At 40.6% G+C, this 27915-nt stretch overlaps 1 protein-coding gene across 1 annotated transcript in view; it reads left to right on the top strand.

Annotated features, from left to right (window-relative positions):
- The window catches only part of myo3b (myosin IIIB), a 199079-nt gene that overhangs the window by 9784 nt on the left and 161380 nt on the right, over positions 1-27915 (top strand). The window contains exons 9-16 of the mRNA XM_067444780.1: positions 967-1065; positions 1175-1289; positions 1680-1806; positions 1981-2191; positions 3885-4032; positions 11894-12047; positions 12341-12429; positions 14753-14882. Coding sequence (XP_067300881.1) covers positions 967-1065; positions 1175-1289; positions 1680-1806; positions 1981-2191; positions 3885-4032; positions 11894-12047; positions 12341-12429; positions 14753-14882 — 1073 coding nt within the window. The remainder of the gene's footprint in view (positions 1-966; positions 1066-1174; positions 1290-1679; positions 1807-1980; positions 2192-3884; positions 4033-11893; positions 12048-12340; positions 12430-14752; positions 14883-27915) is intronic.

Below are 27915 nucleotides of genomic sequence, written 5' to 3'. Positions count from 1 at the left end.
TATTAAAAGGGTCCTTGATTATGATTGGACTTTTTTAACTTTAGTTAGTAATGTTTCTGTTTCTGGCAGCATTATTCCCGGGTTGGTGACATCACAAACCCACATAAACCCTGCCCCCGGGAACACACAACAAATGGGGAAAGGCCATGTTGGGCTGCTTTAGAGAAGAAGAAGAGTTGTTGTTGTACATTTGAGAGTCTGCTCAAGCTGCCGCATTCGTCTTTTCACATTTATTGTTATATAGTATGTAACACAAATGCAATAGCATGTCATAAAAGCAAGATGACAACACAGTTATAACTGTAATTAAATTAAACTATCCCTGTTCTTTCTTCAAACAGCAGATATTCTCTGGCTTTGTGCATCTTACAACAGTTCCCAATCTACATATTTATAGATTATTATGACAGAATATGCTAATCAATGATTGTTCTCATCAGCTACATAAATTCATCAACTAACTATTCAGAAACGTCCTGTCTCATTCTACATGTCATCACTTCTTCTTGAGTCTCTCCATCATTGTCCGACTCTGGGTTGAACACAAAAGGCTGAACAGTTTCTGAGACTATAGATATTATCTATAGAGCAGGGGCGGTGAACTCCGGTCCTGGAGAGCCTCAGTCCTGCAGAGTTCAGCTCGAACCCTGATCAAACTCACCTGCCTGTAGCTTCATAGTAACCGTTCATTACCTTGTTCAGGCGTGTCTGATGAGGGTTGAAGCCAAACTCTGCAGGACTGAGGCTCTCCAGGTCCAGAGTTCGTAACCCCTTCTATAGAGGATTGATGGGATGGTGAAAATTAATTTTCGAAGGTTTTTCTTGGAATTATAATGTGTTCGACTGAATCGTTCACCATAAAACCAGTCAATTTTGATGTCATGTTGACTTTAAACTTTTTAACAAATCTTTCCCACATTTTTTGTGAACATTTATCTCTTTCACATCTTAAATTTTCTTTTGCAGGGGCGAGAAAAACTTCCACATATTTTACTATATCTATGCTGGTCTTTATCATCAAGACAACCTTAAGAAATACAGGCTACCCAATAAAACTGCCCCCAGGTTCTTGCCTTTATTTCTTACAAACTCTTACTAGATGTTAATTTAGTTTACATATTTACAATATTACTGACAAAGTTCAGAGACTCATGTTAGTTTTCTGCTCTTCCAGATACATTGATGGTGTTAATGGTAAAGTAATGCAGGACATCATCTCTAGCAAACTCTACAAGGAGCAATTTGGTGCCATTCAGGACTGTTTCCGTATCATAGGATTTACTGAGGAGGTAAAGCTAAAATCCTTATTTATATTTCTTAATAATATGCAATTATGCAACAATTATTAAAGGAATACCTCCCTAAAAAAATAAATGATAATGTACACACTCATGTCGTTCCAAGCATGAATTCACATCTTTCTTCTATGGAACATAAAAGAAGATTACGAAGTTTTTTTTCCATAAAATGAAAATCTGTGGGGTCCCAATTTGTTTGGATCCTAACCTTCCTCTAAATATCTCCTTTTATGTTCCACAGAAGGTAGTTCATAGAGGTTTGAAATTACATACAAATGTGTAAATGATGACTGGATTTTTTGGGTTGAACAATTTTGAAGTCAGGCTTTCTTCCATGTTCATTGCAATACTTCAATATATGTTTTGTATTTTGATAAACAGGAAGTGAATTCTGTGTACAGAATTCTAGCGGCCATTTTAAACACAGGAAATATTGAGTTCACATCCGCCAGCTCCCAACATCAGAGCGACAAGAGTGAGGTGCCCAATTCAGAGGCCTTAGATAATGGTAAGTGCCTTATTTAAATTATTATTTTTATGGATGTCAGTTTCTAGGTTTGCAGAACCCACAATTTCCTCATGACATAAATCTCACAATGTTGTCATTTATACATTGGCATATGAAAGATGAGAGTTACAGATCCATTCTTGATGTTCTTGTCTCTGTATTTGCTGTGGACAGCGGCCGCTCTGCTCAGTATCGGGTCTGAGGAGCTTCAGGAAGCTTTGACCTCCCACTGCGTGGTAACTCGAGGAGAAACCATCATTCGCACCAACACCGTGGACAAGGCCACTGATGTGAGAGATGCCATGTCTAAAGCCCTGTACGGACGCCTCTTCAGCTGGATTGTGAACCGCATTAATGCTCTGCTGCAGCCTGACACTAACATCTGGTATGGCAAAATATCACCATCATCAGAATTGCATCCTTCAGTTTAATGTTAAAATATAGCCAAGCCTACCACACAGCCCTTTAGTAGATCATTGACAGCTTAGACCAATTTGAAATTTCATCATGGTCTTAAAGGAATAATTCACCTAAAAAGTACATAATTGTATTGAATGTGCACTTGTTGTGTATTTCAAATTTTAAATGTATTTTTTTTTTAAATTGTAAGTGCAGATTATATAATATTATTTAAATAAAAGGCCACTTAAGTGTACTTAAAGAGAACAGTTTCATGGCTATATAGTGTGCTTAAAGGGGTACTTCACCAATGGCAATACGGGCTTTCAATAAAACTTGACTGCCTATGCAGTAGAAAGGCAAAATAATGTTTGAAATCAGTGCTACCTGACTAGAGAATACACATTTTGTGTAGAAGATGTGAACCGCCCCCAGCTCTGGTCCAGAGACACGACAGCACAGAGCGGATCATGTGATCGAGTCGGAGAAGACCAGAAAACGTATCAGATCTGTTTGAATTCTGCACAGAATGCTGTATTTAAATATGATGTGGAGGAGATTAGTTGTTCAATATGTCCTGTCCTGTCCTGCCATTTCAGTGAAAATTACATCAACACATTGAAAAATGCAGTGTTTTTCAAAGCACTACAGTGGGCCTTTAAATGGATAGTTCACTCCAAAAATTTAATTATGTAATCATTTATTCATGCGCAAGTTTTTCCAAACCTGTATACATTTCTTTTTTCTGCTGAACATAAAAGAAGATATTTGGAAGAATGTTTGTGACCAAACATATCTCGGCAGCCATTGACGACCATAGTGTGGGGGAAAATAACATGGTAGTCAATGGCTGCCGAGATCTGTTTGGTTACAAACATTCTTCCAAACAATAGATAAATAGAAAAAAACCTTTTACCTGATGGGAAAAAAAAAGATTCCCAGACGAGTTCAGACAGGCTTTTCCACCTGTGTACTAGCTTATCTTTGTGGATCGACTTTTATATTAAGTTAATTTAATGATAACTTAAATGTAATTTCTAAACTTTCATCCCAATGGCCCTCCTTGAATCTCTCCGTTATGGATGCGTGTACATGCGCAAGCATCATCTCCAGCGATGACCTCCAGTCTAACCAGCTCAGAATATTAATAATCACAGCAAAAGAAGAAAAGAGCTATAAAAAAGAGGTTTGTATAAATTTTTTATACAGAGTTACATTGAAAAAAATAATATGCAGATGATTAAAAAGACTTCAGAGAGAGTGGAAAAGCCGTTCATTGATCCGAGCGAATCCTGTCAGGCTTCAGCCACGGGCTTGTCAGAGAAACTCACGTCTTCCACCTCTACACACAATCCAAATTCTGCCATTTCCACTCCAATCAGTAGCGCATTCAACATTATTGCCACTAATAACCTGTTAGCGTGAGCAGAAGGTGACCTCTGGTCGCTGTCTGGGGAGTTTGGAAGAGATCGCGATTGGCTGAATGTTCAGAGACGAGTGTGCCGGCTCTTTGTAAATTGAAATGACATGCTGAGGCAGACCTGTGTTTTTAAGTCTTTGTTTTTGTGTTTTCTTGGTTGACAGGTTGTGAAAAATTTAGTTGTTTGGGTCATTAGTGTGGTTAAGGCCTTAATGTGTTGTGACGGTCAGCTAATGTTTGGCTCTTTGTGTCTTTGAAGTGCGGCTGAGAGTGGAATGAACGTGGGGATTTTGGACATCTTTGGTTTTGAAAACTTCAAGAAGAACTCATTTGAGCAGCTGTGCATCAACATCGCTAACGAACAGATCCAGTTCTACTTCAATCAGCACATCTTTGCCCTGGAACAGGTAAGACTTTCTCTGTAAACAAGCACCTTTAAGCAGGTAAATGTTTGTTTAAGTTGATCTTAAACCCGCCAATATTTGTCTGTAAATACATCTGTATCAGTATGCATTGCAAAGAAAGACAATGGAAATTGCAAAAATCTGTGAGATGTGTAATGGTATTTTCTCCTTCGTAGATACTCTGTGCCTTCAGAACCATTCTGACACTTTCCTATGGGACAAGGTTTTTACTAGAGCTGGCACTTACATCTTTTTTAATTTATCGATTAATCTATCGACTCATTTTTCACAATAATTTTCGACAATTTTACTTTAGAAATGTAACTTGACTTGCAACGTTGGCATTCAGTAGTATACAATAAAAAAGTATAAATGTAAACAAGCCATTGATAAAATGTAAAACTACAAGAGTAAATTTGTAAACCAACATAGCAAAAAAAGAAAATATCAGCAAATACTTTTTATATAGAATAGTGTTGTCACAATACCAAAATGATGTCTTCGATACGATACCAGACTAAAATATCTCGATACTGAAACATAATATGACAACTTATTAATCATTTTTTTCCTTAAATAATTTATTTTAAAAAAGCCTAAAAACTCACTTGGCCAGCATGTTCCTGCCCTACTTTTTGACCATTCCCCCCTCTTTATTTAAAAATATTAATATAATACAAACCCGATTTCAAAAAAGTTGGGACACTGTACAAATTGTGAATAAAAAAGGAATGCAATAACAATTTACAAATCTCATAAACTTATATTTTATTCACAATAGTTGAATCAAATGTTGAAAGTAAGACATTTTGAAATGTCATGCCAAATATTGGCTCATTTTGGATTTCATGAGAGCTACACATTTCAAAAAAGTTGGGACAATAGCAATAAGAGGCCGGAAAAGTTAAATGTACATATAAGGAACAGCTGGAGGACCAATTTGGAACTTATTAGGTCAATTGGCAACATGATTGTGTATAAAAAAGAGCCTCTCAGAAGTCAAGATGGGCAAAGGATCACCAATTCTCCCAATGCTGCGGCGGAAAATAGTGGAGCAATATCAGAAAGAAGTTTCTCAGAGAAAAACTGCAAAGAGTTTGAATTTATCATCATCTACAGTGCATAATATCATTCAAAGATTCAGAGAATCTGGAACAATCTCTGTGTGTAAGGGTTAAGGCCGGAAAACCATACTAAAACTCTATAGGTCAAAAAAGAAGCCATATCTAAACATGATCCAGAAGTGCAGGCGTTTTCTCTGGGCCAAGGCTCGTTTAAAATGGACAGTGGCAAAGTGGAAAACTGTTCTGTGGTCAGACGAATCAAAATTTGAAGTTCTTTTTGAAAAGCTGGGACGCCATGTCGCCCTGACTAAAGAGGACAAGGACAACACAAGTTGTTATCAGCGCTCAGTTCAGAAGCCTGCATCTCTGATGGTATGGGGTTGCATGAGTGTGTGTGGCATGGGCAGCTTACACATCTGGAAAGGCACCATCAATGCTGAAAGGTATATCCAAGTTCTAGAAAAACATATGCTCCCATCCAGACATCGTCTCTTTCAGGGAAGACCTTACATTTTCCAACATGACAATGCCAAACGTACTGCATCAATTGCAACATCATGGCTGCGTAAAAGAAGGATCCAGGTACTGAAATGGCCAGACTGCAGTCCAGATCTATCACCTTTAGAAAACATTTGGCACATCATAAAGAGGAACATGCGACAAAGAAGACCTAAGACAGTTGAGCAACTAGAAGCCTGTACTAGACAAGAATGTGACAACATTCCTATTCCTAAACTTGAGCAACTTGTCTCCTCAGTCCCCAGACGTTTGCAGACTGTTATAAAAAGAAGAGGGGATGCGACACAGGGGTAAACGTGGCCTTGTCCCAACTTTTTTGAGATGTGTTGATGCCATGCATTTTTCCCTTAAAATGACACATTTTCTCAGTTTAAACATTTGATATGTCATCTATATTGTATTCTGAATAAAATATTGAAATTTGAAACTTTCACATCATTGCATTCTGTTTTTATTCAAAATTTGTACAGTGTCCCAACTTTTTTGGAATCAGGTTTGTAATAATAATAACTATACATGCCAGTGTGAACCTCCGACAGAGATGTGTGCAACAATCACATTATTATCAATCATGTTAACACTAACCACTAACACTAACCACTAATCACTAATTACTGACAATGGGAAGGGAGTACACGGGAAGAATCCGGCTCTACACGTAGGCTATAGAATCTAGCGAACGTGTTGGGTGTCGCCCAGCTCTACATATCTATCAGCGAGGCGCCACGAGCCAGCGCCCAGAAAGAGGCTACACCCCTGGTGGAGTGGGCTCTAACCCCGAAAAAAAGCCAGGGCTGGGTCTGCCTCCTCTGAAGGCAGTGCTTGCAGGCTCACCACCTGGTCCCGGAAAGGAGTGGTGGGAACCTTGGGCACATATCCAGGCCGGGGTCTCAGGATCACGTGAGAGTTGTCCGGCCCGAATCCCAGGCACGATTCGTCGACCAAAAATGCCTGCAGGTCCCCTACCCTCTTGATGGAGGCTAATACAGTCAGGGGTATCGCCTTCAGAGTCAGAACTCTGCTGACTGCAAAGGTTCAAAGGGAGGTCTCTGCAGTGCAGCCAGCACCAAAGACAGGTCCCAAGAGGGTATCGAGGGAGGGCGAGGCGGATTTAGTCTCCTCGCCCCCCTCAGGTACCTGACGATCATGTTGTGCTTCCCTAAGGACTTTTCACCTACCAAATCATGATTAGCGGCCATCGCGGCAACATAAACTTTGAGGGTGGAGGGCGACATCCTTCTCTCAAACCTGTCTTGTAGGAAGGAAGCACGGCACCGACCGAACATCTTTGGGGGTCTTCTTTGTGAGAAGAGCACCAGTCGATGAACAGGTTCCACTTCAACGCATAGAGGTGCCTCGTAGAGGAAGCTCTAGCGGAAGTGATGGTGTTTGACTCAGCCTAATGGCAGACGACCTAGAACCTCCGCGTCCTGTCCAGGGACCAGAAATGGAGTTTCCAGAGGTCTGGACGTGGGTGTCAGAGGGTGCCCCGTCTCTGAGTCAGGAGGTCCTTCCTCAAAGGAATGGGCCAAGGAGGTGCTGTCGCGAGGAGCACTAGTTCCGGGAACCAAGTCCTGTTGGGCCAATACTGAGCTACCAACAGAACCTGCTCCTCATCCTCCCCGACCTTGCACAGTGTCTGTGTGTGAAGGCTCACTGGGGGGAAACGCATTTTTGCGTAGGCCCTGGGGCCAGCTGTGTGCCAGGGCATCCGTGCCGAGGGTCCCTCGGTCAGGGAATAAAACAACTGGCAATGGGCCGTGTCCGGGGCAGCAAACAGGTCTACCTGTGCGGTCCCAAAGCAGCTCCATATCAGCTGGACCACCTGGGGATAGAGTCTCCACTCTCCCGGGAGCACTGGCGGCCGCATGATTGAGCAAGCCCGGAATGTGAATGGCACAAAGCGACCTCAGATGCTTCTGACTCCATAACAGGAGGTGGCGGGCGAGTTGTAACATGCGACGGGAGTGTAGACCACCCTGTTTGTTGATGTATGCAATAGTCGCAGTGCTGTCCGTACGGACCAGAACATCTTGCCATGTAGCGGCGTTTTGTCCAATCCGAGCAGCGTTACTGCGGCTACGGATGCCATATGCCCCAGGAGCCTCTTAAAATGTTTATGTGGGAACGGCGTCCTGCTTTTGAACGAATTCAAGCAGTTTAACACCGACTGGATGCTTTCCTCTGTGAGGCGCGCTGTCAGGCCGACCAAATCCAGCTCCATCCCGAGAAAAAACGATCCTCTGCGTGGGGCAGAGATAGCTCTTTTTCCCAGTTGACTCGACGCCCCAACTGGCTGAGGTGACTTAGCACCATGTCCCTGTGTTCACACAACTGCTCTCGCGACTTGGCAAGGATCAGCCAGTCATCGAGATAGTTGAACACCACTCTCCCTCATGGGAGCAATGGCCGCCTCCGCGACTTTCGTGAAGACAGGGCGACAGGGACCGAAGGATAGGACGTTGTACTGATATGCTCGTCCATCGAACGCAAAGCGTAGGAACGGTCTGTGTAGAGGGAGAATCGAGACATGAAAGTACGCGTCCTTCAGGTCGATCGCTGCAAACCAATCTTCGGGAAGGATGCACTTAAAGATGCGTTTCTGCGTTAGCATTCTGAACGGCAGCTTGTGAAGGGACCGGTTCAAGAACTGCAGATCCAAGATCGGCCATAACCCACTGCTTTTCTTGGGTGCAATGAAGTACGGGCTGTAGAAGCCAGTCTTCATATCGGCTGGAGGGACCGGCTCGATCTCTGCCTGAAGCACAGGGGCGCCCTCCTTTGAAACAGAGGTGAAGTGTACACCCCTAAACTTGGGTGGATGCCGGGCGAACTGAATCGCATAGCCGAGTCTGATGGTATGGATGAGCCAACGGGATGGGCTGGGGAGCGCTAGCCAGGCCCCCAGTGACCAAACCAGCGGGACCAACGACACCACAGATGTACCCGCAGCGAGCAGCGCAGTGGCACGCAGGGACTCAGCTTGGGCGGCATGGTAGTGGCCCGTGGCGGGGTGTAGGTGTGAGTGGCAACACAAACCTGCTTCCGCTGAGGGGGCGTGGGAATGTGGGCAGGCCGCTTGTGGTACATGAACTTTACCACATGAACTTTACGCCCCCTGCTGGCGATTAGAGAGGCGCCTGAGGGTGACAAGGCATGGCAGTGTCGCCACCGCCAAGCGCGCTCTCTTGGCACCCAGCGGTATCGGAACTGCTCTTAAGAATTTAGAATTTTGGGTACCACTGGCTGTTTTTAACACAGTGGCAGAATAGAATAGAATTCTGCCACTGAATAGAATTTACCAATGATTCTCCACCTGGCCCTCCTCCGGGGAAGAGCAGCTCCTGACCAAATCTGGGTGACCCGTCCAAGCTGACTGACAGCCGAGACGGGTGCCATCGAGGGACCGATGCCCATGGCGACGAGCAGACTGAGGGGTCGCCAATGTTTCTGGACTAGGGTGGACATCGTCTGGCCAAGGAACAGCTCTATGATTTTAAATATAAATCTGTCACTGCGCAGCTCAACCTTGGCTCAGAACTACCCTTGTGCACCAAGAGTGCTGGGCAGAGGCAGCCGGCCAGTGGCACCGCCACCTCACCGATGAGGGCAGTGAGAGAGAGGAAAAAACTTGCACAGATTATGGCCCCGATGGTGCTCCATATTCTGGCACCAATGTCTCCACACTGCCAAATTTTTCCCAATGCACATCCAGGAAAAAGGCAAGGGGACGGGCAAGGGAAATTTATGCGCTACGCCTCGGCCAGCCGGGAAAGCATGGCTGTCAAGTATGAATCTGATTCAGCATGAGCACCCAATATTATAGTGGGAATCTCAACCTCATCTTCATTTTCAACACATAACTGCCCTCTCTCCGATGCAGCGATTGACATCTGCCCTCTGCTATAGCCTCATCTGCCCTCTGCTATAGCATCGGTCCCTCGATGGGCGGCAGTGGCTCAGTGGTTCATGTAGGTTGTCTACAAACCAGAAGGTTGGTGGTTCAATCCCCGGTTCCACCTGACCAAGTGTCGAAGTGTCCATGAGCAAGACACCTAACCCCAGCTGCTCCCGACGAGCTAGATGGCGCCTTACATGGCTGACATCGCCGTCGGTGTATGAATGGGTGAATGTGAGGCAAAAATGTAAAGCGCTTTGGATAAAAGCGCTATATAAATGCAGTCCATTTCCATTTACCAAATGAAACGCCAGGTCCTTCTTTTTTTCTTCTTTTTTTTTAGGGACCAGCAGGCATGTGAGATAGTGAGCGTGGCCATGAGACGGCACATGACACTCTGAACACTCAAACCCTTTATAAAAAAGGCAAGCGAACAACACACTGACGTGGTAATGCTCTCATGAGAGAGCATGAACCACCCACAAACACAGTCTCAGAATATTGCGATGCGCTAGAGGAGTGGGGGGCCCACGGAGGTGTACTCGGCAGGGTGGCCCCACTGTAATCCTCAGGTAACCCAGACTTATCAGCCAAAGTAGCTCTTTTCCAGATCACCAAAAAAGAAACTAGATCGGGGTATAAGTGAAGGAACTCAACCCCATTTGAGGTATCATAGTCTCGACCGCGTATCTAGAGCGCCCAGTGATGAGCGCTGGGTTGCCGTGGTAACGCACGTTGTTAGCCGGCAGCGCTGAACACTCAAACCCTCGCGGGGAAGGTTAGGAACAGCGTGCTGACCTGATCCCGTTCTCCTGAGAGAACATGGATCACCCACGAACGCAATTTAAACATTATGCGAGAGGGCTCGTGGCCATCAGGACAGGAAACAACCACATCCAGAAACGAGCGAGTGGAATGACTTCTTGAAAAAGACGCAGTGTCACACCCACACTGCGCTTTTAGAAGAAAATTTGCTCTTTTAAATGTGCTGAAGCACCCAGGAACGACCGCGGCAAAACACAGGAGTGCAGCCCTGTGTATGCTCTCACCATTTGGAATGCCCTCACCGAACCAACAGACCAAACAGTGCTGTGAAAACAGCAGTTTATCATTAAGCTCGCGGCCGTCGCTGATCGTGCCGTCCCACCAGCACTCAAAGAAGCCTCTTCTCTCGTTCTCTCTTTCTCTCTCTGCTGAAGCAGGAACAGTCTTCTTCATCAACACCGTGTTCGGCTCAGAAGTGAATGACAATAGTGTGTTGCGATTGCTTGCGCTTTATGCCCGCACTGTGGGGCGGGGTGGGATATGCGAAAAACACACGGCAATAGTCATTGGCCCGTAATCTACATCTCGAAGCTGATAGGGGCTCCCAGAAGTGATCCCAATTCATCGGTCAGTCTGACGTACGTCGAACGTGACCGACTGAAAGGAAACTGATGTCGCTATCCGTCTGAGTAAAAGGCGTGTGTGAGGACCTCCCGGCCACGCCGCACCTTTTTTCTAAAGCAAGCATTTCCGTTGCTTTCTTTTTAACGTTTTGACTGTTCTGCTTCCATTGCTTAGTGAAGCTCACCCACACGTCCTCACTCCTGCTGTCATACATTAAAGCAAATAAAGAAACACTGCTCTTATAGAGTGCTGTCATTTTACTACTAATATCATTTAATATTGTTCCCAACTTACCCAGTCAAATAAAATATTGACGTTGACTAATTATCAGCGTCGACATGTGTCAATGTGTCAATCGCACACTGCAAGACATTTAGCAACTCCGTTTGTTTTCAGATGTTATATGATTATTTCCTGTTTGGCCCTCTATTTTATGGTAACATTTTATTTTGATTGTCCCATTTAAACATTCTGTTGACTATAAATAACTTTGCAACTAGGCCTATACATGCCAACTAACTCTCATTAGGGTATTAGCACTGTAAGTTTAATATCTGCTAACTCTTTTTTTATAATGATCCCCCAAAAGGCATTCTATGGACTATAAGTAACTTCGCAACTACATGTCAACTTATTCTAACCCTACCAGCTTACTAATACTCTACTGTACTCTACTACTCTAATGAGAGTTAGTAGACATTTAGGTGCAACATTATTCATAGCCAACAGAATGTGTTAAAGGGACCACCAAAATAATAAAGTGAAACTCATTTTAAACACAAGTAGGTCATATATGAAACTAGAAAATGAGATTGTTAATATGTGTAACAATACATTGTTGATAAGATGACTAAAGTGTAAGGGCTCCAGGAAATGTACAAATTAATGCAGTTTTGATTGTCTTTTAACATCTGTACACATTCTTGGTGATATTAAGGTACAGTATGCATTACACATTTGTTCTGAAATAGTGTGTCTGTGTGTGTTTGTTCAGATCGAGTATCAGAGTGAGGGTGTAGATGCCAGTCTGGTGGAATACGAGGACAACAGGCCCATTCTGGACATGTTTCTTCAGAAGCCCATGGGTTTACTGTCTCTGCTGGACGAGGAGAGCCGTTTCCCACAGGCCACCGACCAAACACTCGTTGGTAAGATTTTAAGCTTAGTGCTTCATTACTGCTGCATATTCACTGTGTAAACACCATATTAGTCACATATATGATGTTCAGTATACATTCTTTTTAAATATTAATGCTAAATAGCAAACCATTATTAATTAAATAGTTCTCATTGTTTAATTTTTGTATGTATGAGATTATATGTATATGTGAGATGACTATAACAATTCCAGTTATTCTGAACTGTTTTGTACCATGTTCTGATAAATGCTAAAGATGTATCACTTCAGATTCTCCACTCACCTTCAGTGTTTGTAATAAAGATAAGTTTCAGGATAACCTGAGAAACAAGTACTTCTGGACACCCAAGCGTGTGGAGCTTTGCTTTGGGATTCAGCATTATGCTGGAAAGGTAAAGAGCTTGAATATTATATTTCATAAAATCTCACTCAATATCACATTTATACATTTTATTAATCTGTTCAAACATTTTTAGATGCAATTTTACTAATAAAATATAATGCAGTATCAATAACTTAAATCACATTTAAAGCATTTTAATAATTATTAATGCAGTGTGCATCAGTTTTTTAAAATATATACATTATATAAATTACACACTATATTGCTAAAAGTATTGGGACACCCCTCCAAAACATTGAATTCAGGTGTTCAATCACTTCCATGGCTACATGTGTATAAAATCAAGCACTAGGCATGCAGACGCTTCTACAAACATTAGTGAAAGAATGGGTCGCTCTCAGGAGCTCCGTGAACTCAAGCGTGGTACCGTGATAGGTTGCCTTGATAAGTCCATTCGTGACATTTCCTCACTACTAAATATTCCATGGTCAACTGTTAGTGGTATTATAACAAATATGGAAGCAATTGGGAACAACAAATACTAAATAAAAATTACAGAGCGGGGTCAGCGCATGCTGAGGCACACAGTGTTCTGAAGAAGTCACCAACTTTCTGCAGAGTAAATAGCTATAGACCTCCAAACTTCATGTAGCCTTCAGATTAGCACAATAACTGCATAGAGAGCTTCAAGGAATGGGTTTCCATGGCCGAGCAGCTCATCCAAGCCTTACATCGCCAAGTGCAGTATACCAAGACATTTTGAAAAAATGTCATGCTCCCAACTTTGTGGGAACAGTTTGGGGATGGCTCCTTCCTGTTCCTACATGACTGCACACCATTCCATAAAGACATGGATGAGCGAATTTGTTGTGCAGGAACCTGACTGGCCTGCACAGAGTCCTGATCTCAACACGATAGATCACCTTTGGCATCACCTTTTGGATTTGAGATCAGCCAGGCCTTCTCGTCCAACATCAGTGCCTGATCTCAAAAATGGTCAGAAATTCCCACAAACACACTCCTAAACCTTGTGGAAAGCCTTCCAGAAGAGTTGAAGCTGTTGTAGCTGCAAAGGGTGGGCCAACTCCATATTAAACCCTACGGATTAAGAATGGGAGGCCATTAAAGTTCACGTACTTGTAAAGGCAGGCGTCCCAAACTTTTGTCAATATCGTAAAATAAATGTAAAACAATATAGAAATAATATACTGTAGATAATAAAGGTATCACAGGTTGTTGTATCTTAATCTTAATGTCTTAATGTCTGTTTGTGTGTGAATTGTGTGATCCCGCCCACTGGCATTTCACCCAATAGTATTTCGACACCCTGGGTTGCCAGTTGGCAGAAAACAGCATATTGCAGCCATGGAAGAAAGCAAACGAGCTGAGTCAGAGATTGTAGATTCAACCCGACCTAAAAATCTCTATAAACGTCTTCTCGACTTCTATTGTCAACTGCGCTCATTGTGTGTCCTCAATCTGGCTACCTGCGTCAAGCGTGAGTGTCAAGTCTGAGGAGGGGGCGGGGGCGGGGGCGGGGGGAACAAGTCTCCTACATTTTTTATTTACACTGCAGTACCATTTCAACATTTAGCTGTCAATATTAAATACTGCACCTTTAAAAAGATCTTCAACATGACAGGGAACTGGTGTGACTAATTAGAAAACATGACAACAAATGAATGTCTAGAACTCGAACACAGGCAAACAGTGACAATGAAAACTAAGACTTGATCGTGACGATAGGTTGATGAGATGTTCAATGTTTCTGAGAGAAGTCTTATGCTTGGACAAGACTGCCTTTACTAAGTAAAAAATACAGTAAAATAGAGAACTATTACAAATCATTACAAATGTAATATATTTTAGTGATGGCAAAGCTGAAATTCCAGCATCATTACTCTAGGCTTCAGTGTCACATGATCCTTCAGAAATTATTCTATTATGCTGATTATTATCAATGTTGAAAACTGTTGTGCTTCTTAAAATTGTTAGGGAAATCATATTACATTTTTTGAGGATGCTTTCATAAGCACAATACACTTTTCATAAATACAAATTAAAATATTTATTAAAGTTTTGCATATTTTTACTGTTATTTTTCATCAATTTAATGCACCATTGCTGAATAATAATAATAATTATATATACATATATATATATATATATATATATATATATATATATATATATATATATATAGATAGATAGATAGATAGATAGATAGATAGATAGATAGATAGATAGATAGATAGATATGTGTATATATATATATATATATATATATATATATAATTTTTTTTTTTTTTTCACTTTTTATGTCAAGATGTGTAATGATTCTATTTATTACAATAATTGTGTTTCTCTGTCAGGTCTTGTATAACGTCAGTGGATTCCTGGAGAAGAACCGTGACACTCTTCCTGCAGACATTGTGGTGGTTTTGAGAACGTCAGAGAACAAACTTCTGCAGCAGCTATTTTCCAGCCCGCTGACTAAAACAGGTACCAGAATCATTCGACATTCATCCTGTGAGCTGTTTATGTCGCGTCTGCTGTGTCCCTTCTGACACCTCTCTAGCCAATCAGACTTGATTGTCAGATCACGTACTGTGGTGCCAAAGAGCATCTAGGAGTTTGGAACAGAGTGCCATTTTATTGGAAAATTCAGTAATGGTGTTAAAATTGCTTGAGCTGCTTCAGAGTCCATTTTCCCCTTCCAGAGGTCACTGGGTCATGTCAGGGCCAATGGGTGATAGATCCTGCCCTACATTAAAATTCCTTATGGTGGATTGTAAACTGTTAAGATTTGTTGGTGTGAATGTTTGTTTTAAAGCATAAAGCAATCTTTTGTAAGTGATGTTTTTCACACTTCAGCCCAGACACCATTGATTATCTTTGTCATAATGGCCCTGTTTACATCTGGTATTAAGATGCATTTTGGTCCTTCGGGATCACAAGTAGACGAGGGAGACGCATAATAGTTTATATCTGGTGTTTTAATCTGTCTCTTTTGTCCACTTTCAACCACTTCTGTCTTGATTTCTTCAAGGTGAGGGTCTATGGGTGGGTAATGTATGTTTTTTTTCCAGATATTTCGATCTAATGAACAAAATAAGCACATGGAATTAATATTGTGAACACAACCGGAGACGATGGAAAACATACAGAGAGCATCAGGTTTAGTTTCTGCTCTGACAGCCGCAAGACCAGCCGAACGCTGTGAGTGTGTGTTAGAAATCAGGAATGGTGAGAGAACATTGTGTTTGGTACGTTTTTCATCTTTAAACCAAACGTCGGTCTCCAGCCTGCAGTTTAAATCCCGTATGGCTAGCACTCTTCACATAATGTTTCTGCATTAGGTCAGTAGCCGGAGAGTAGATGGTATTTTGTGGCTGCTTGAACACATTCGTCCGGATCGCTTTCATAGTGTAAATACTCATGTGGTCAAATGTGTTCAAACAGCCACAAAAGACCATCTACTCTCCACCTGCTGACCATTCGACCACATGAGCGTTTACACTATGAAAGCGATCCAGTCGAATGTGTTTTCAACTACCTCTTGAAGTGTTTAGAAAGTTGACAAGCTCAATGTTTTAGACCCTGTTTACCCCTGTATTTAGCATCGTCCACTTGTGATCCAATCGATCAAAATGCATCTTAATAGGCTACCAGGTGTAAAACAGGCCCTATGTGAAGTTTTCTCCTAAGCTAACGGTCAATCTGAGGTCCACAGAATTGCTAAGAGATCACATTACTGAGGCTGTGTCCACACTAGTGCGTTTCCATTTTAACATGGCATTGAAAATGAAAACAATCCTCGTCCGTACTAGCATTTCCACTGCATTTCATAAATGATCTCCATCCCCACTACACGACTGAAAATGCATGTCACATGATCATTCATGTGCACTGGGCATGCACACCGCTTGAAATGAGATCTGTTGCCAATTGCTGTAATAATAGTTTGCCTCTTGTGCATGTTGGCAGCTGCAGTATTATAAAATGCAGAGTTTAACTGCACAATGGTGGCTGCTAAGAAAGACAACAAAGTCAGCAAAGCTTGCAGTTCGGTCTCCATGTTATTAGTCCATTTCACACATACAGTCTTTACTGGTAAATTACCGGTAAGAGATAATGTGTGAACAGGACCTTTTCAAAAAATACAGGTTCTGGCAATTTACCAGTAAGGGAAGCTGTAACATTACCAGTAAATTACTGGTATAAAGCTGTGTGTAAACGCAGAATGAAGATTACCGGTGTGAGCAAGTCAGAACGTGCTGACGGAAGAAGTCTGCTTTGGGCCAATCATACAGTACATTTCTTATAGGGATGATGTGATTACTCTGTGCTGTTTACAGTAAGTTCCGGTGCTTTTTTTCTATTTAAATATATGAGCTAGATAGACATCTTTGACCATTGCGCCACATTTTTTTATTGTGTTGTGCTTGATCGTCCCAGCCTTATTTTCCAATCATTAGCGCTGCGGCTCTGCAGTTTGATACATGCTTATTGTTAGCCTGGATGCCAGCTGAATTTAGCCCCGCCCACAACATTTGAGTTCGGGAAATTCGGTCTGGACTTGATCCGTTGTGGAGCAACTATTACCCCACTCGTGATTTTTTAAAGCTGTTACGTGTCTTGAAAAACGGGGTTGCTAACAAGTGGCTGAATGGGACTACTGAGGCTGTGGAGGAGATTAAACGCCATCACACTGAACGGGTCAGCTCACGCTGTGTTTACAGACTCATTATGCTCATAACTGTGCTTTTATAAACTAGTCTAACTCAAATGTTCCGGGAAAATGTTTCAAGATAAAAAGTTGTCGAATGCTTAGTGGCGGTGACGTTGAAATCATGGGGCTGCAGTGAAGTCTGATTACAGCCTATCAAAGCGACTGCATTTTAGGCTTCAAAATTCATAAAAGTTGTTCATCTGTGAGAATTATCTTGATGGACAAAACGTGTAAGTATCATAAACTTGGGTTGATCACAGAGCTTGTTTTTAGTGATAATCCAAAATCCTATGGGAAAATCCTACTGGGTTTTTCTCAAGGGAACCAGTGCGATGCAAACTGCCGGATTGACCTACAAAGTGACCTACCTGCTCCACTCTATTGTTCTTTTTTCGGTAGCTTAATGGTCATATGATAGGGTCTTGACGAATCAGGGAAGAATACGCAATGAACAAAAGTGAATGTGGACAGCAACGCCTTTTCTTTCAAATGTCTGTTTCGGTCCGTCTACACTGAAACGCAACACCAGAATCAAACTAAAACGGGCTCTGCAGCATTTCCAAAAGTCTCTGTTTTATATAGAGTAAAAGTATATAAAAATGCTAAGAATGCGTAACAGGGTTGCAAATAACAGGATTGCATATTTAGCCTAAATAAAGCTAGTTCAGAGCTAGTTTAGGACCTAACTACTTAAACACCAAGAACATTTTTTGGGATTTCCGCCTGGATTTGGCCTACCCAAATTGAAAAGCCTCCCATACACACATACAGTGGTCTAAGTTCAAAATTTTGGTGTCATTTTACAGGAAACCTAGCCTGGATGCCAGCCGAACTTAGCCCCGCCCATAACATTTTTAGGTCGGGCAGTTCAGTCTGGCCTCGCTCCATAGAGGAGTAATTATCTCTGAACAGAAACTGTTCGGACCAATGAAATCATCAGGGCGGGCTTTAGACGATGACGGACAGATGATCAACAGTAACGTAATCATCACGTCATCAAAGGGGCTTGGATTATATTTACTCTAATCCTGAACGGAGAACTTGTTTGTATCTGCATTCACCTTCACTATTTCTCTCAAAGATGATGATCATGTTGGGTAAGTACTCTGTGTATCAATAAATTCTTTAATTTTTTTACAACACCGGCAAAGATCGTTTATTCCAGCGCGTATGACAACAAGAAAACCCGCAACAAAACCCGCCAACTACTAGCCCTAAACAATAGCTTCTCGGGGGGGCTCTCCGGGGGAAAAATGGTGGTTGGGGGTTAAAATGTGTGTTATTTTGGCAAGGTTGCCTGCTAAAATTCGCACTCATGGGTCTATATATCACATAATAGTCGCTTCAACCCTTGGACATAGAAAACAACTGCGGAAAAAAACGCAGACTTGGCAACACAGTGCAGTTGAGCTCTGTTGACATTTGACAATGCGTCGCTTCGTTGCTCTGATTGGTTTGCTCCATTGGGCTGTGATTATGAGGCGTGTTTTAACCGAACCAGGAAAGACATCAATTGGATAGAGCTACAAAGGTCTCTCCAATTGATGTCTTTCCTGGTTCGGTTAAAACACGCCTCATAATCACAGCCCAATGGAGTGGTTTCAGACTCATATTCTGACTAGAATTGAAACCCTTTGAAGTTACATAAATCACTGCTAAAAGCAATCAATCAATCAATCAATCAATCAATCAATCAATCAATCAATCAATCAATCAATCAATCAATCAATCAATCAATCAAATTTTATTTATATACTTAAAACAACCAAAAGGAGCACAAGGCACTTTCCAGTAAAAACAGCAATGGACAGCAGAAAGTAAAAACATACTTGTACATAAAAGTCATAAACATGTAATTATATGTTGCCTAAGCTGTAATAACCCCCCAAAAAAGTAGGCGCTTACGATTTTTTTCCCCCATAAATTCATTTTTGAAATTGTGTAACTCTGTGTAAGTGTGTAGCCCTGTGTGGAACCTGCAGACAGTTTGGGCTGTTTCCACTAAATTCCAGATAATTGTGGAAAAAAGAAGTTTGTCTGTGTCATGTTGTATGCCAGATTTACTCAAATGATGACCCCCCCCCCCCCCCCCGACTCTGCTAACCCCCTCCCACGACCATATACAGTGATATACATGCAATATTCCAGTGTCATTAAATTAATTATATATGCTGGAAACAGCCCAAAGTGTCTGCAGGGTCCTAGAGGACACAGAGCCTGAGTTACACACTTTCAAAAATGAATTTATATAAAAAAATCAATTTGTTTTTGCCTAATTTTTGTGGGGTTATAACAGTTTACACAACATATACTGAGGCTTTTCAATTTGGGTAGGCCAAATCCAGGCGGAAATGACATCAGAGTAATTTAGTGTAAATACATTACTTTGTGTAAAACAAATGCCAAAGTAATGCATATCTCCAGAAAGTATAGACTAAGCTTTCAAATGGTCCCACATATGACATCATACCTCCTCCACAGACATTTAAAATGGAAAGACCCTGTACAGGGTCCTCGGAGTTTAAGTGGCTAATGTACACTGTAAAAAAAACCAGTGTAAAAAATAAATCAAGAAATAAAAAATAAATCAAGTCTCCAATTGAACATTTTCAAGTGACTGATCACATCTACATTTTTCTTTGATTGATGCAATTTAATTCACAAAATTTCAATTCGGCCAACAGAACATTTTTGATGTGATCAGTCACTTGAAAATGTTCAATTGGAGACTTGATTTATTTACAGTGTAGTTATTGATGAGAGATGTTGATTGATTGAGTAATAATATTAAATAATAAAAATGTTACTAATAATAAAATAAAATGTAAATTTTTATTCAGAAAGGAAATTAAATGTATCAAAGGTGACATTAAAGACATTTATAATGTTACAAAACAAATGAAAATAAATGCTGTTCTATTAATCAAAGAATACAAAAAAAAGTATTATAATTGTATTTGAATTTTCACTGATTGTCAGTGATTATATAAAATGATCCTGATTGAATTATTTGAACAGAACTTTTTTTGCTCTGATAAACTATAACGTTGAACAGTACTTGATCTAATAGAAATCAATTCTCTCGCTGAACATTGCTTCAAAATAATGGCACACCAATTTGTGCCCTTTTCATGAAAAGTGCCTCCTATATTGTGTGTTTGTGGGAGTATTGAGTTTATGTAAATTCAGAACCCATTTGACAGTGTCTGGTCTGACTCGCTGATGTTGCTGTAGAGCGTGATTGTGTGAACGGAGTGTGTAAATGTTCAAACTCAAATAAGTCAGCTGAATTCATATATTCTCGCCACTTTTTGCGTGTCTGTTTCTCTCTCTCTCTCTCTCTCTCTCTCTCTCTCTCTCTCTCTCTCTCTCTCTCTCTCTCTCTTTTTATAAATACAAATCTCTCCCCCCATTATCTCTGGAGTGGCTGATCTTCAGGCAGAAGAATAGTGCAGTAGAATGGAAGGATAGAGCTGTGGATGGATGTGTTTTCATTTCCTCTAAGCTGTCCGCTAGGCTCCCGCTGGTTCTCTGCTATCTACAGGAGTTTGGGATATTCCAGCGATAAGATTTTCAAATACCCCGAGGAAGAAAAGCAGCTATTTAGCCCAGTAAACTGCTTTTCCTCTGCTATCGTTCTGCCAGGCAGGTGCTTAATAAAGCCAAGAGTTGCCAGACGGTCACTAGACTTAGTGAGGTGTGAATAGGAGCATATTTGGGTAATTATAAGATGTGTATTTTCTTACATCTCTTTAGTTAAGCCATTATGTAGCTGGCCGCTGCCCACGGCTACCTGTTAATGAGTGTGTATAGTGGGAGCACAATGAAAAACTCAGGGATTTGAGGAACCGGAGTGTTTTATAAATTAATATGTTGAGCTTACGGTGAAGTGTTGGTTAATTCCCTAAATGGAGCAGGATTTTTTCATTGGTCAATTTTCAGGTGTGTGTGTGTGTGTGTGTGTGTGTGTGTGTGTGTGTGTGTGTGTGTGTGTGTGTGTGTGTGTGTGTGTTGTGTGTGTGTGTGTGTGTGTGTGTGTGTGTGTGTGTGTGTGTGTGTGTGTGTGTGTGTGTGTGTGTGGAGAGATGAGTAAATGGTTGCTTCCCATTTCACCTCCCAGATCATATATTTGTGAAATAATATGAAAAAGTGTATGGGTGATTTCCTATGTCAGTGGGTTTTTTGTTTAGTTTTTTGTTATAAGTATAGAATAAACATTAATATTGAGCAATAATGAACATGATATCCTAAATGTAACCCATTAAAAATGTAAGATTGTGGTCAGTAAGATATAACAGATGTTTAAATGAATGCGGTTATTTTGAACTTTTTATTCCTCAAGAATCGTTCCTCAACTGTATCACGGTTTCACAACTGTGACAAAAATAAGAAATGTTTATTGAGCGGCACATGAATTAGTATATAACTTTGATTTTTAGCGAGCAGAGAACCAAAAGAACCAAAACCAAAAATATTTCAATCTTGAATGGTAGTGTACAAATCCTTTTAATATAAATTAGATCTATAACTAAATATAAGAATCTAAGTATAAGAATGCATTCACATGAGCATATAAATACTCTGATCTGAAGAAGCTGTAATAAAATATCAAACACTTTTGTAATCCTTAAAGGACCATTTTTCAAACTCAAGAAACCTATGCAGAGAAAAGGGTATTTGTTAAAAATGTCTTTTTGATTAATCTGATGTGCTACAAAGAATCACTGCACTTTTTTTATATCGTAGCCATAATCTTCCTTGCACTTAAATAACCTGATCATTTTAACCCACTGGGTGAAATACCTGGTGGGTTTAATTTGAGTATATTTTCATTATTGTCTGTTTTTGCTGTTATCTGTAAAGTTGTGGCAGAACCTGATTTAATCTGTCCTTGGTGAAGTCCATCTTCCTCATGAGAGTGCAGAGTGAGCGCGGACCACTAGGGGTCAGGCGTGATGATTCAGCCACATCTCCATCACAGATCATGCCTGTGTTGGTGAAGCATGCTGTTCTGATATCAGTGATGCTTGTAGTTTGTGTGTATGCTGTAGAATCATGATCACAAGACCTGCTCTGAATGAATGATATTAGTGAAAGTGCTGGAGAGATCTATTTTATTATTAAAATAATTAGTGTTTTCATTTCAATAATAAGGGATTTAAAGATGGGGGAACCATATTTAAATGTATTTTAATTATTTATTTTTTATAAAATTTTAGTGCAGGGTACCGGTGTACTGTAAACCCGTAACATTTTTGTTTTCATATTAATGGTACTGATACATCAATTCAGGTTAAAATAAAAGTTTGATTTAAAAAATACTTGGAGATAATATTATATTAATGATTAAAAGTAGGGCTGCACGATAATGGGAAAAAAAAAAAAAAAATTCCCCCCAACGATATACATTGCGATATTGAGAGCCATCAATCCAGGCTAAAGTCAATAATTACCATTCTATGATATTAATAATTTCAGTAATAAGCAAGCTTCATTACAAGTGACAAAAAGAAATGTTGGAAAGTATGTGCAAACATGAAACTAAACCTCCAGTAGGTGGCAGCAGATGACCGTCTTAATGAGTGAGTCACTGAGTCGTTCATTCAAACGATTCATTCAAACACTAACACACTTTTTGCTGTGAGTGAGACGCGTTACGGTTCTGCTGCAAACGATTTTCACTGCTGAAATAGAACAACAACTCTAAATATTGCATCTTAAATGTAAGTGATTAAGTGAATGTTAATTAGTTGTTTATGGAGCTGTCATATGAAATCAGTGTCATTTTCAGTCGTCATGGTATTCAGGAAAACGCTCTAGTGTTGTAATTTCTCCTCGAGAGGCTGCACGAGTGTCAACAGCGCGACCTTATCATCAGTTTATTATATATTATCCACTATCGTTAGCCACTTACACTAAATTAATGCACAAACAGTCTTGCATTTTGGTGATCAGCTAGTTTTTTTTTTTCTTTTTTCAGGCTCTTGTCCGTCAGTCAAGTAAAATTCTCTTTCACTTGTCCCTTCAAAAAATCCACATGTCCCGGACAAGCCCTGCTTTGTATTTATCGTAAAGAGCTTTGTGGTGGCGTTTTAAGTGATCAGACAAATTGGTGGTGTTTTCTTGTTTTGTGGCCACAACTTTCTGACACTCCATGCAAAGTAGCCTCCTTTAACATCCTCCTTTTAGTAGCCAAAATAGTCCTAAAAAGATGATTTCTGGTACGAAACCGGCTGATTTTTTGCGGCTGATCCTCTTCGTCTCGCATTTTAGCAGTGAATATTTGGCCGTTAGCGGTGAGCGGCACAGCGAACCAATCACTGTGCAGGCACGCGGAATGTCACTCCAGCAACAAACTCGTCTTTACTGTGTGCTTCCGTTCTCTTAATACCCCATGGGCTACTACCCTTCACATCGCATGTGCCATCGATGTGACTATCGCTCACACGCACATCGCGATGTCGATGTTAAAACAGAATATCGTTCAGCCCTATTTAAAAGTCCATTTCGGTGTGGTTATAGAGAGTAGATTTTCATGACACACTTTTAGAAGGTGCATGCACTTCGTAATAATGTCAGATTAAAGGTTTTACTTTAAAGCACATTTTAAATGATTGTATGTTTTCAAATTTTTTGTTGTGCTTTTAAAAAAAGTACACTTGTTTATTTGAGCATACTAAAGCTCATATAAAGTAGCCTACTTGATTATAATGTTTTTTCTGTAGCTAGTTTATTTAATATATATATATATATATATATATATATATATATATATATATATATATATATATATATATATATATATATATATGTTAAATGTACTAAATTGCAACTTCATCATTACAAATGTGTAATTACAAATATATTTAAAGGGGTGATGAATTGAGAAATCAACTTTCCCTTAAGCTTTTGATATATCAAAGGTCACGGTAATATAAGAATATCCTGAAAATTTCAGAGCTGAAGACTTCATTGATAGTCAAAGAAAAGCTTTTATAGACATCAGGCCAAGAAAACGATCGTGTTTGCATCTTAACGTCATCGACTGACGCCTCTACAGAATAATAAGCACGTCTAATCCAGTACCCCGCCCACCGACTCATAGAGCTGTTCAGATCACGTTAGCCAGCAGCAATAAACATGCCGAAGAAGATAGCAAGATATCGTAGAACACAGTCGCTACATAAGCTTCCTTCGGATCCTAATATTAGGAATGAGTTATACTTCATTTATTTTTAATGAAGTTCCAGTTCACGTGGGGAAGAACGTTTTTGTGTTTCCTTTCATTTCACTGCAGAATCGTTTGAAAACAAGTCTCAGGTGGATTTGCAGACACAATGTTGTGCCTTCTATATTAAATCTGACAGGAATGGTGTAAAACGCTTGTGCGAGTAAAACGTCTTTTTTCTATGTAATAGTAGTCCCGGGGCTGTGTAATTTCCAGACGGGCTACCAAAACGGAAGCCCGTCAGTAGACCTGTGAATCTCAAATAGTGAAATAATATTCCTTTCTTGATCTGGGCGCACGCGCACACGTGTGTCTGTTTGCGTGTGGGCGGTTCATGCATGTATCAAACCGATCGTGCGGGCCATGTTTTGCAGTAATAATATTCCAATCAGTCGTGGGTGGATGAGAGAAATCATTGTGTTTGATAAAGACGTTTACGAGCCCTGTGATCGAGAGAATCACTGCAGTTGCCGCAATAATAATCTCTCCCTCATGTGAACTGAACTGACAGCAGAGCTGGAGCTCATTAAATATGCAAATCTTCTCCAATCCTAGCCGTGGGCGTTTACTTCCAAGTCTCCAGTGCGACACACCCATCAAAACCCAGCGTTCAGGAGAGAGCCTCAAAACCAGTGTAGAAAATAGCCTATTACTTATTAGTTATGATGTTTTATAATGTAAAAACCACACAAACGTCATTAGTTGAACTCAGACAACAGTATAACATTTTTTTAAAAGCCAGTTCATGACACCTTTAAATACATTGCATACAAGTTTAAAATATATATAATGATTTTCGACCTTCTTTCTGGAGCTATCTGTTTTTAAGGCTTGTCAGCAAACAGCCACCATTATGATTGGCTGATGTCATTGCTAGTGGTTAAACAGATCGTAGTTGATCCCTGATCTGTACGGAGCAGGCCCCACGGTTCGGCACATGTTATTTGCGGATTAATTGCAAGTTTTACCACCATAAAGTAAAAGTTTATAATTTGCACACGTTTTGTCTTGCCAGTTTACACATTAAATCGGTTTTAAACCATTTCAGTGCTAGAAGAGGTAAAAGAGAATTTAATTCTGTACTTCTGTGTGCACACCGAGAGGAGCATTTATTTTCGGATTATTTAATTTACATGAGTACATGTATCAAAGAGACTGTAAAATAAAGTTTTACCTAAAACAATATTTATTATTTAGGAGTGATAATAGTGAAGTGTAATTTCTATTTAAAAATATGTCTAATATACGAGGAATGAAGGAGATGGACATGAAGAACTTTTTCTTATTAAATAAAAACAAATGTGAACAAAAATTTCCTTTGGGGACATTTGCAGTTGAAAAAAGGTAGCACATCACAATATATCACATATACTGTACTATTGAAATACTCAGCATTAATTAATATTTTACGAAGTAAGCATTGCTTAGTTTATAATTGGTTGTCTGTTGGTTGTCTGGCACTGTACAGAATGGGCATCACAATCAGGGTTATCAAAACATCCAAATCTAAAATCTCGAAAAACATCGAAATTATAACTCCCTTTACCTTACCCAGCAGATAAAACTGACCCAAGGTTAAACATAGTGTGAAGAGCCTACGAGTTACCCTGACCGGGAGAGTTCTGGCTATTCTAGCTCACTCAGATCTTTAGGACGATTAACGTTTCAGAGGAATCTGTAATTCTGAGAGTGAGTGGCGTGAACTCTTCAATGTTGTTATATTAACATTTAGCATTGTAATAAGTTCCACAGAGGTTAGACGTCTCTTCAAACCTCTGAAGCTGCAGAATAAACACTGACGCCCATTAGAGGACCATGCTCTTGGGGTCTGCTTCGGGTCTGGGGTCAGCCTGCAGTCCACCCATGTGGTGCTGTTTTGTTAGAGGAAATGAATTATATTTGCATGAACAAATTCCCCTAAAGCCAAAGCTCTTGTGTAGATTTGGAGGTTTGCGCTGTTTGGTTTGGCCCTGTTCTAGAAAACTCCATGGGGCTTTTACTGCAGGCCTGTGGCCACACTGCATGTATGTGCTCCTCTGTACGGCCTTCCAGTGGATTTGCATCGAACATCTGTGTGTTAGAAGAGAGCCGTATGGTGCTCTGGTTACTGTCAGCTAGAGATGGTCGCTCTAATGCTCTCTGGAGAGGAACTGCTGGTGTTTTTCTGTATAGGAAATTGCAGAGTGCAGAATGGATAGCGGAGCAGTTTGTACATGTGGACCGGATCGAGTCAGACGGGCATATTGACATTTGCATGTTTAAGCTTACGGTTCAACTCTGTGAGGTCTGAATGTGATTAGACTTGTGCAGCTGTATATGAAAACTCATTTACATTTCTCTATATTAGATTAGGTCCAGTGAAACATACAGGAGTTTTTAATAAAAACATTTTTAAACCATGAAAAAAATAAAATGTCCAGGTTGTTCTTGTTGAGTCTTAGAGTGCTTTCACATCTCTAGTTTGGTTCATTTGGTCCGAACCAAGGGCAAACAATTATACATTGTTGCATTTTGCAGCTTTTTTGGTTCCTTTTCACACCACACTGATTGCTTTGGTCCAAACCATAGACAGTAAAATAAATGGACAGAGCGATCCCATAGACTTCAACGGCGGAAAATGAGGTCAATTACAAGCACTCACTTCCTAATGGCGGAGCGAACTGCGCAGGCTCAGACTGAGCTTGAGGACGTAGATGTGACGTGAGCCTCCTGTCTGACAGCTGTAGGTCTTCTAGTAGTTGTGGAAAGTGAAATCTGAATCACGTTGTTTAAATGTTTTGTCCCGTTGCTTTTGGCTCACTTTGGGCTTCTCTCCATTCTTCCCCTTTGACTTTATCAGACTTTATGTCTCCACGTCCCCCCGACTGTCTCATAGACAGTAAAAGATTGCTTCTGAGCGTCTCCTCCTGTCTATACGGTAATTTCTCAACTGTGCGACAGAGTCGCGTTGGTTATGACGCAATAGTTAGCCTATTTTTACAAAAACAGCTTCTACGAAGCGATAGTGTAAGATACAAGGTAATGGAGCCTTTTATTCATTGTCATGTTTCTTTATAAATGGACAAATGGAGTCTTTAAACGTCTCAGATGTAAAGTTATTCACTGTCAAAGTGACTCAAAAATGAATAGGAGCCAATTGGATGCTAACCGCAGGTGATGGCTTGGTTAGCAATGGCCGCCCCTATGGGTGGAACGCTTTCCGAGTGCTAGATAACCCCCTTGGTCCAAACCAGTTGAAACGAACCAAAATGTAGACACATGATCACTTCCACATCACTCATTGGCCATGGCGTATTTCCTAAACTGCTTTTCGATTGGTCAAAATTTACATGTGGGAAAATTCTAACAGAAGAGGCAAAGCCAGCAAACTACACGCCTATGGAGAGATGACTGCGGGCTGGTTTTGTCCCTGGTCATAATCTATACATTGTGTCTATTTTCCACAGTATGCAAACAATACATTTCTCTAATGAAGCGCGGATGCGACTTTAAAACAACGTTCTAATTCTCTGTAAACGGCTAGCGCGCATCACTCGTCACTTCAAGCGGAGCCATGCATTCATTATTCTTAACTC

This window comes from Pseudorasbora parva, chromosome 5 (genome assembly GCF_024679245.1).
Source record: "Pseudorasbora parva isolate DD20220531a chromosome 5, ASM2467924v1, whole genome shotgun sequence".
NCBI classification, from domain to species: Eukaryota; Metazoa; Chordata; class Actinopteri; order Cypriniformes; family Gobionidae; genus Pseudorasbora; species Pseudorasbora parva.
The sequence above is the reverse complement of the archived record's forward strand: the minus strand, read 5'-3'. Positions and strand labels throughout refer to the sequence as shown.